Below are 9,989 nucleotides of genomic sequence, written 5' to 3'. Positions count from 1 at the left end.
TCGACACGCTCCTTGCTGCCACAGCCCAGGTTGCCCAGAAGAAGAGGGCTGCTCCTCCCCGTCCGCAGGCTAGGTCTCCACCTCCCAAGCGTGAGGTGAGGTACCACTACGAGTTCTGTGACAGGGAAGGTCATCTGGAGGAGTTTTGCTTCAGGAGGAAGCGGGCTGTGAGGAGAGAGCAGGAGAGACGGAACGTGGACATGTACTCTGCTCGGGTGCACTTACGCCCGTACGTGCCTGTGAAACCGCGAGAGTTGGCTCTGATACCATTCTATAACGTCCTGCCTCCCCGAGGCCAGGCCCGCTTACATCTGGCAGCTTTCTAGGATATAGACTATCCTCACAGACCAACACATGTCTTTTCTGCGCACTTTTTCCTCACTCGTGCGCACCCGGGAAGAAGTTCCCGGTCGGTCACCAATCCCGAAATTGCTCCAGGCCAAGCACGCTTAACTTTGGAGTTCTTTCGAGATCGGCTTCCGGAAAAGAAGTTACAACTTGTTGATATGAGTATTCTATCAATTCTATTAAGCCCTTGGGCTGGGGTGTCACAGTAAGGTAACGGAAGGAACACCTTTTTTGGACTGATCGCTGGATGCATGGCAAGTGTCTTGAGGGTCTTGTCCCAAATGTTGCCCGTTTGTGTACCAGTGTGAATTAGGAAAAAGAGAACAATAATGGAGGCCTTGCAAGGGAATTCATGGATTGCAAATATAAAAGGGGCTCTCGGTTGGTTTGGCTTACTGAATACCTTGAGCTTTGGGACATGTTGGTGGGTGTTACTCTCAATGACAATGAAGACACTCATAACTGGAAACCTGAAGCCTCAGGTTTATTCTTGACAAGATCAACATATAGGAGTTTTTTTATCGGCTCATCAACATTGAACCTTGGAAGAAAATATGGAAGTCATGGGCACCTGGGAAATGCAAAACATTTGTCTGGCTGGCTGTTCGGAATCGTTGTTGGACTGCATATCGTTTACAAAAAAGAGGTCTTCCTCATCCTGAGCATTGCCCACTCTGTGATCAGGAGGAGGAAACCATTCAACACATCCTCATCTCATGTGTTTCTGCAAGGCAATTCTGGTATGCCATGTTGCAGCCCATAAACTTGAGTCGGTTGACACCCACAAGGAGTGAATTTTGCTGACTGGTGGAAACATGCTGACAGGAGACTTCCTAACCAGCACAGGAAGGGTTTTAACTCCTTGTGTATACTCGGGGCCTGGATCCTTTGGAAGCATTGGAATACTTGTGTGTTTGAGGGAGCTTCTCCAAACCTACAGGTGGTGGTGCAGGCCTTCAAGGAGGAGTCCCACCTATAGCAACTCTCGGGGGCTAAAAAGCTTACTGCCCTAACACTACCGGAATCTGGTAGTTTGCCGTGTTCCTGGGGCACACGCAAAGGCTTTGCCGTGTGCAACACACGGCAAAGCGCTCACGACATACGTCGGTCAGCAAAGAGCTCTTTGTCGTGTGTCTTATGTTGGGCACACGACAAAGCTGCTTTTGCCGTGTGCATTTTCCGACACACGGCAAAATAAATGAATGGTACATAAAAAAAGAAATCCATGCAGGCCCGGCTGTTGCCCCACCGCCGCCCGCACCCCCGTTGCCTATCCCACCAACTGCCTGCTGCTGCCCTGCCGGCCACCGCACGCCACCAGGCCGCCACCACCACTACCACCGAAAGCCGCCGCCGCCACCGCTGGAGCCATCTCCCCCTCCATCGTCGACGTCGAGCACCAGAGGAAAAGGTTGTAGCCGTCGCTGTCCCCTGTTGCGGCCTCCCGCTGGGGAAGGAGGGGAGGACCGGCGCGTGGTGGCCGGATCCAACCTCGCCGCCACGCCTCCCAATGACGGTGCGGCCTCCCGCCAGGGAAAGAGGGTTTGGGGTCGTAGATCCGGCAGTGGTAGAGGAGAAGGAGGGAGCCGCACGCCAGAGGAGGAGCAGGGGGAGCCGCCACCGCCACCGGAGGAGGAGGACCAGAGGCCGCCACCATCGCACGCCTCCCGCTTCGTCCGCACCGGGAGAGGAGAGGGAGGGGGCCCCGCGGCAAGCCGGCTGAGGGAGGAGGCCGGCCGGGCGTTGTCCTCCTGCTAGGTCCATGCTAGGAGAGGAGAGGGAGAGGGCCACGCGTCGGAGGCTGGAGCAGCCACTTTGAGCCGCCGTCCCGACACCGGATTTGGATCCAGCGACAGCGGTCGGGGCTGCGACGGCGGCGGAGAGGAGGGAATGGGGGGCGGTGGGGAGCAGGGAGAGAGGGGAGAGATAGGGGCGGCGGGAGTGTGAGACGGGAGAGGGAGACGGGTCAGGGGGTAGGGTTTGGGGAGGGGGTGGCAGGCCGGCGTGTGTTGGGCCGGGCCGATGCGGCCGGGGGGGGGGTGTTGTGTTTGTCGTGTGCTGTAAATAAGGACACACGGCAAAATTTGGCTTTGCTGTGTGCCAGAAAAAAGGTCACGATAAACCATGACTTTGCCGTGTGACAGAAAAAAGGTCACGGCAAACCATGACTTTGCCATGTGCCGAAAAAAGCACACGGCAAACCATGGCTTTGTCGTGTACCCGAGATATTGCACACGGCAAAGTAACAAGCACACGGTAAACTAGGAGTTTCCGGTAGTGTAAGCCCTAGGATGGGTGTGTTGCAGGTCTAGTAGATGGTCGAGTTGTGGTCTGGTCCTATGTTTCATGTTTTTATGTAATAGTTTGTTATCCTAGATCTTTAGTTCCTCACTCTAGTCCAAGGTGTGGAATGTTTCTTTGTATTTGGACTATTTTTTCTCTCTCTTAATATAATGATACGCAGCTCTCCTGCGTGTTCGAGGAAAAAAATATGCATTAATGTTACCTCTCCTTGTTGCATCTGTCTTGCTGAAATTACATTATCCAATTTGCAATCGTGTTAATTTTATTTGTCTCGTTCATTAGGCAGGCTTTGTCAAGAGCAGTAACAGAAGATGAGCTTATCTACATCAGAGCACAATACAACTTGTTAGAACCAAACAGCAGAGATGGTCGAATATGTATCGACAACTTCAGGATGGTAAGTGCTTACAAATAAAAATTTACAGTTGGCTTGCTCATATTCTATTTTTGGACATGTATTATGATATATTGAAGCTTTTTCCATGTTTATGACACAATACTCAACTTTCCCTTTCCACCCTTTTAATTATGCAGGCTCTTTTACAGAACTCGACAGATGCTATGAAGGAATCCAGAACACTTGAGATCTTAAATGCGGTATGAAATACATAATCTATAGCCAACTTTATTTTTTCCACATTTTGGATGTATATGCCGTATAAGGTTCAGTGTTTCATTTTATGGATGTAATCACCTCCAGCTGGAGCCACTCGCATATATGAGAATGGACTTCGAGGAATTCAGAGCTGCTACAATCAGCCCTTACCAGCTTAAGGCTGTGGCACGGTGGGAAGAAATCGCCAATACTGCATTCGAATACTTTGAGCAAGAAGGCAACCGTGCTATCACAATCGAGGAGCTGGCTCAGGTCTGTGACCTAATTATACTGAACCGAATGATGAATTGAACCTTTGGTCTCGTGTAGATGCTAATCAAGTTACCTCTCCTCTCGTTTACAGGAGATGAATCTTTCCTCAGCGCCGTATTCCATCGTGCGCGGCTGGATTAAACCGTCGGATGGCAAGCTTAGCCTTCTAGGCTACACCAAGTTGTTGCTTGGATGACTATGCGAAGCGCGGGCGACGCAAGGCGGCACCATTGATTCTTTTGCTGCGCTGGTAATTACTTGAATTGGTTCCATACTTCCATTGGTTTTGTTCATGGGGTGTTGGAGGGATGCTGGTGTTTTGTCTCTTTTCTTCTGGTGGTTTAGCTTCTTGTAGAGAGAGACAGAGAGGGGGGGGGGGGGGGGGGGGGGGGACGGAAAGCGAACGCAAGTAGTGGTTAAAATCCTCTGTCCGTTGGAACTTGCCTGCTTTAATTATATTCATCGGTGTGTATTGCAATAGAGAAGCAGTAGGCAATGTTGTTTTACTAGTCCATGTACAAAGTGCCAGATGTTATACTACTCCATATAGGCTTAATCCATATATTATGAAGATATAATCCAAAATAGCAGAATAGTTACTGTATGGTCCTTGAGTAAAACGCATATGCTATTCCATATAAGCTTAATCCATCTCGACTAGTAGCAACATAGTCACGATGAGACATGGCCAAAATGATTCACACCATGCAAATCCTATATTACAAACTACTTTGACCAAATAATAAATAACAGACCATGGAGATAAATTACTAGCTAGGTAATAGTTTCTTCTAAGAAAACCAAAGAAAAATAACATGGATGAATAAAAGCAGAAGCAACATGCGAGCTACTTGCGATGTTTAATTCACAGCAACACGATAATCAACCATAAACCGCACTTGCACCATTCCTATCACAAAAAAAAATTAGCTTCTATGTATTTCTTCCACCAAGTGCTCTGCAAGTAACTTGAAAAAAAAACTCATAAGATGAATGCTAAATATTGAATGCATTGCAGGGACCAAATAAACTCAAGAGGCTATAGAATGCTGAATTCTGAGCTAAAAAACAAAAACAAAAAACAAAATACATATATCATGCTGAATGCTAACAGATGCTGAACCAAAAAAAATGTTAAGCTAGCAAATATTTTATTTGAGAGGCTACCAGATACTGATTTAATAAAATATTGTATTTTTGAACCACCAGATTGTATATTATCATACCATAAATCAATACTACTATTAGAACATTCAGTCCATAACTCCATACCAGCACCAAAAAATATGATAACCAATAGTATATAGTTACAACTAAAGGGTTGGCAAAATATTGTCTTTAGAACAAGTATTGGCAATCTACTCTAGAAAAGCATATCAACAGTCAAATTTCATGTGCAAGACCAAATATTGAAAAGTATTTCAGAAAACCATATGCTGAGCATGTTCAAAGAAACATATCTGATTTTTCTTCAGTTTTCATATCATGCACTTCCACTGAGCACTCTGCAGGTAACACAAATTGACACATGGCTTAGTTTAGCTATTCATCTTTTGTAACCGTACTTATTTTTCTTGTCAGATCTGATCAGACAAGTGTTAACTAAGTACACTGAGCATATTCAAAGAGACATACCTAATTTTTCTCTTTAGCCAAATTAGTCGAACATCAGGATTTGTATGATAATTCAAACTGTACTATCAAATGTGAACTTATATAATATCCTGACAGGAAAAGGATGCCAGCAATAATACTCATGAGGCAGGGAAAAGGATAACATCCTGGACCTCTTGATATAATAAAGACAGGAACTAGGAAGGAACCAGGAAGTATCACAATCCGATGACAAATTGAAACGTGCTATAATCGGTGAACTGCTGTCTAAGCTATGGTTGACAGCATGAAGTAGCATAACTCCACAAAAAAAATGATGATAAACTAGTAGAGAAAAATTTAAAACTGATGCAGGAAGTTGGATCCGCTTGCTTTTACCTGGAACAAGCGGACGACCTAGGAAGTGCCAGGGTGAGGAAGAGGAGCATGTGGTCCGCTCACTGCATTCAGCCAACGTCCGGGTCTAGCTTTCTCTGCTTCAACAGGATCTACAAGAAAAAGGTGTGAGGAGAGGAGAGGAGAAACCCTAGCGGGAGCACAGGGAAATGCGTGGTGAGGGGGAGAGGAGGGGGATCCATCTGATGCGAAGGAAGAGGTCGCCGTAGAGACGCCGGGGGAGGAGACGCTGCCGGCGCGAGGTTGTCGGAGGAGATCGGCAGGCGGCAGCGGCGCTCTCCCGCTCGACTCCGCGAGTCGAGTAAGTCGAGGCCTTTTTTTTTTCTTTTTGAGCGAGGACTTCGAGACACCAGAAAATTGGGCCGTATTCCCCCCTGAAAATTGGGCGCATCCGGGCCGGAAAATCCAAGCAACAGGCTTTCAAAGGCGCGTGCTGGACTCCGAGTGGGCTGCCAGTGCGGGGAAACGACGGAGATCCCGGCGGGGGAAGAGGGCTTCCAAGGCCTGATGCAACTGTTTCCACGCCTGATGCAGTGATGCTACCGTTCTGAACATGCTCTTCCGCAACAGATTCAGACCACCTCAGCGTCGTCACTCGTTCGATCTAGTAAACCCGGATTAAACAGGCATTGCCCAGAGGCAAATGGCCGCACCAACAAATTCACATGGATTCTAACCTGAGTCCTGACAAAGCTCGAAACGTGGGAAGAAACTAGAAATGGGATGGACCTGCCTAGCATTTTTTTTTTGTCTTCCTTTTCCATTTGTCAGTAGCAAGGCCAAACACCTTTTCAATTTCCAAGCACAGCAGTATCATGTGGTCCTCCAAAGAAAAGGCAGAATCATGTTACACATTGGACAAAGTTGACAGTGGTATCAGCGGCAGTCAGGAGTATCGCAAAGTATAGATGTTCAAACGTGCGGCCCGGTCCGACACTGCACTAATACTATTCGGCACTGACACTATTCGACGCTACACTACTCGACACTAAGCTTTAGTCGTGCCGTGCCGTGCCGGCACTGCGTGCTGGCCACTCGGCCCCAAGCATTACACTATAAGCACTTAACCATGCCGTGTCGTGCCGGCGGCACGGTTAGCACGCCATGCTAGTGCCAGCCTAGGCACTACCACCACAAAAAAAGCTCAAAATACTCAAAATTCAAGTTTGGGGACGGATTCGAGGAGACCGGAGATGGGAGAGGAGGATGGGACTAGAAGGGGAAGAAGTCCTGCGGGAGTGCCGGGCCGGGACGATGATGGAGGCGCAACGTAGCTTCACTGGCCCGACCGCGGCTCCGATCTAGATCAGACAGCCAAGGACGAGAAGAGAAGGGGAGTCGAGCAGGAGGATGACGGTGTAACACTGGAGCAAGACTAAATAGCTTAGGATGATGACCATCGGCGGCCGGCGGCACAGATCCGGCGTCCAGAGCGGGAGAAGCGAGCGAGAGGCGAGAGGTGAGCATGAGAAGGCGTCGTTCGTGGTATATATATGCCGGTCGCTGTAACAGGTCTTACGTGGGCTCCCGGTCTATTAAACCTGTAAGCCTAACGACTAGTAGATCAGGTCTAACATCTAGTATCAAATAGGTACCGTGCCAAACCTGTACCGGCTCATTATCCGTGTCGTACCCGTGCCAGCACTGCGTGCTGGGGTTACGGCCCACGCACTACACCCCGTGCCGTGCTGACACTAGCACTAAACCCACCGTGTCGTTTCGTGTTCGCGTATGTTTTTTAGTGTTGTTTTCGGTGCCACCCATCTCACACGGCCCATTTGGCCATCTATATCGCTAAAAGCAAGTATTATGGTGGGCTAAAAGCAGGCTAAATGCTGATATAGAGGTGAGAGAAGAGGAGAGAGAGAGGGGAAGTGGACTATTAGGTTACAGTCAGCTTCGACACAATAACCAAAACATTTTGTGAGATAGACAAGTGGGCCATGTATTTATGGTGGAGAGCTAAATTATTATATAAGTGGGCTGAGAGATGAGCTACAAAGGTCTCGCAGGCAGCCGCAAGCTAATCATTAGCTTTGCTCTAATTTGTCAGTACTACCGGAGAAGGAGAAAAGAAGGAGATCAATCAGTGGCTCTGTTGGGCAGCAGTCCAAGGTTGTAGCTCATTAATGCCACTGTCTCCTACGCGGCGGCCGGCTACTCCACGCCTAGGAGCTGGTCTTTGCCTAGAGCTAGAGCCGCTAGCGTTAGGTTGTCTGCACTTGTCATATTCTAAATCCATCCTTTAAAAAGTATATTCTGTCTTAGTCATCAATATTCTCTCTTTTACATTCAGTTTCTTCGCACTTGTTCATACTCTACAGACATCCTCTACACTAACTACCAAGACCCAGATCCCACTTGTCAGTCTCCATTTTATTTTTTACCACCCCGCCGCCCCACCCCCTCCTCTCTCTCCCTCCCTCCCCTCTCTCTCTCCCTCCTCCCTTCCTCCTCTCTCTCGGCCTCGCTGGCATCGCCACCCGCGCGGCCTCCCTCCTCCGGCCTCCACCGTCGGCCATGGCGGAGCTACAGCGTCGCCGCCGAGCTGCAGTGCGCCGGATCTGCTTCTCCCCGACGCCCATCCTCCCCGGAGGCGCGGGCTCGAGCTCGAGCTCGGGCGGCCAAATCCGGCGGAGGTCCGGTCGGGCGCTCCTCAAGCCCCGTCGCGCCGAGGAGAGGGCGAGACCTGCATGCTCGAGCACCGGAGCGCCCAGATTTGGCGCCCCCTCCTCCCTCCCTCTCCCTACTCGGCGTCCATGGCGGCGGCGGGTTGGACGCGGCAGACGGCCCCGTCCCCTCCTTCACTCCCTACCCTTCCCCTGCCCCGACGGCAGCCATGGCAAGCGGCGCCGGTCCATGGCAAGGCCGCACGGCCTGCCCCCGGTGGTGGCTCGCGCGCGGCCTGCGTCCGCGGCGGCGGCGGCTCACACGTGGCGCCGGGCCATGGCAAGGCCGCGCGGCGGCGGCTCGGCGCGGACCTCGCCCGCGGCTGCAGCGCGCGGCTGCGGCGGCGGCGGCGAGCGCGCGGCATGCGTCCGCAGCAGCGGCGGCAAGCGCGCGGCGCCGGGACTTGGCTCCCTTCCATTCCGAGGCCCGGCGCGAATGCGGGACCATTGGGAGCGGCGGCGGGGGCAGGCTGACGTGGCCTGTACCGTCCGTCCGCTCCGTCCCCTTTATTTGCTGTTCCTCCGCCTGGTAAAATCCAGTAGGCTTTAGCGTCCACCGCTCTAGGGGAAAAAATGCTAAAGTCATACTGGAGGACTGGGTATCCGATGGCATCCAGTACCCGGTGCAGACAGCCTTAGGGTCTGTTTGGTTGACGAGCGGACTGGAGCGGAGCCATTCCATCCCATGTTTGGTTCAAGAGCCTGAGGATGGAGAGATTCCCGTGACTGAATATTCGGAGCAGATTCGGGATGGCTCGGTCCGGCAAAATCGGGCGAACCGAGCCGTCCCATTTCCACGCCGTCTCGTGCCGTTCGCTTCCTCCCTCTCTACCGACGACGATGACGACGAAGTGGCCGGCGCCGCAGTCGGCGACGAGGTCCCAGACGACGAGCGCGGGGCTGGCGGCTTTGCGGGCGGGGTCCCAGCGGAGGAGGACGCGGCCGTGGCGCGTGTCGAGGGCGCGCCAGCCGCGGAGGAGGCCGCCTGGGCGGGCGGAAGGCGGCGGCGGGGACGAAGCGTGCCCTGGTGCCGGCGGTGCAGACGAGGCCGAGCAGGGGCGGCGCGCGGTGGAGCTCCCAGAACCGGCTGCGGAAGCTGGCGCCCGAGACGAGCGCGCACCAGCGCCGGCAGACGAGCGCGGTGGCGACGAGGCGGGATGGGTCCGCCGGCGGGAACCGCATGAGGACCTCCTCCACGAGCTCCTCCATCAGCGCGCTCGCCGGCGGATCTGCTGCTGCCATGGCGGGCGGGCGTGCGGGCGGCTTAGCATACCGGCGGACCCGAGGTGGAGGGCCCGAGAGATGGCAGCGTGGTCAGGAGCTCGAGGAGGAAGATGACCTGCGAGCGAGCCCCACAAACGGAGGCTAACAGGTCTAAAAATTCTGTCATCCCATTGCTCCAACCAAACAACTCTAGTAAGAACCGCTCCATCCCGAAAAATAAGAATGGAACCGCTCCTTCCTACCTCACTCTCCAACCAAACGCACCCTTAGCCACCGATCACTGACAGCAACCCTCATGTGCCCCGTACGTGATGATTGGAGTAGAGTCCATGGCCTGGTCAGCAGCACTAAGCACTAGTACATGTATGATGGGTTAAGTGGTTCTTTTTTATGTTATTACAAGTACTTTTTTAGGAGATGGTTTCATATAGCTAGTAACATAAAAGTTCTTTTTTTATGTTACTAGTTGGGCTGTTCAGCGGCTTATAGCAAAAGAAGTTTCTTTGGTGTCACTTTTCCCATTAAAAAGGAGAAGGGGGAAAAAGAGGAGGAAGGAGAAGCTGCTC

General features: G+C 51.8%; 1 protein-coding gene and 1 long non-coding RNA gene across 2 annotated transcripts; one reads left to right on the top strand and one right to left on the bottom strand.

The window, feature by feature from the left end:
* The first annotated feature begins 559 nt into the window (after positions 1–559).
* On the top strand, positions 560–3,892 carry LOC120692997 (CDPK-related kinase 3-like). The gene is made up of 5 exons (XM_039976403.1): positions 560–1,088; positions 2,939–3,049; positions 3,187–3,249; positions 3,353–3,520; positions 3,612–3,892. Exons 1-5 carry the CDS (start codon positions 1,065–1,067, stop codon positions 3,714–3,716), a joined length of 471 nt encoding a protein of 156 aa, XP_039832337.1. The 5' UTR covers positions 560–1,064; the 3' UTR covers positions 3,717–3,892.
* A 238-nt stretch (positions 3,893–4,130) lies between these two features.
* Positions 4,131–5,624, bottom strand: LOC120692998. Its single transcript, XR_005682814.1, has 2 exons — positions 5,513–5,624; positions 4,131–5,025 (listed from the first exon to the last, which is right to left on the bottom strand). It is a non-coding gene; the product is annotated as an uncharacterized LOC120692998 (long non-coding RNA).
* Positions 5,625–9,989: the final 4,365 nt, after the last annotated feature.

Source organism: Panicum virgatum, chromosome 9N (genome assembly GCF_016808335.1).
Source record: "Panicum virgatum strain AP13 chromosome 9N, P.virgatum_v5, whole genome shotgun sequence".
NCBI classification, from domain to species: Eukaryota; Viridiplantae; Streptophyta; class Magnoliopsida; order Poales; family Poaceae; genus Panicum; species Panicum virgatum.
Note: the sequence above shows the minus strand (reverse complement) of the source record. Positions and strands in the feature narration are given on the sequence as shown.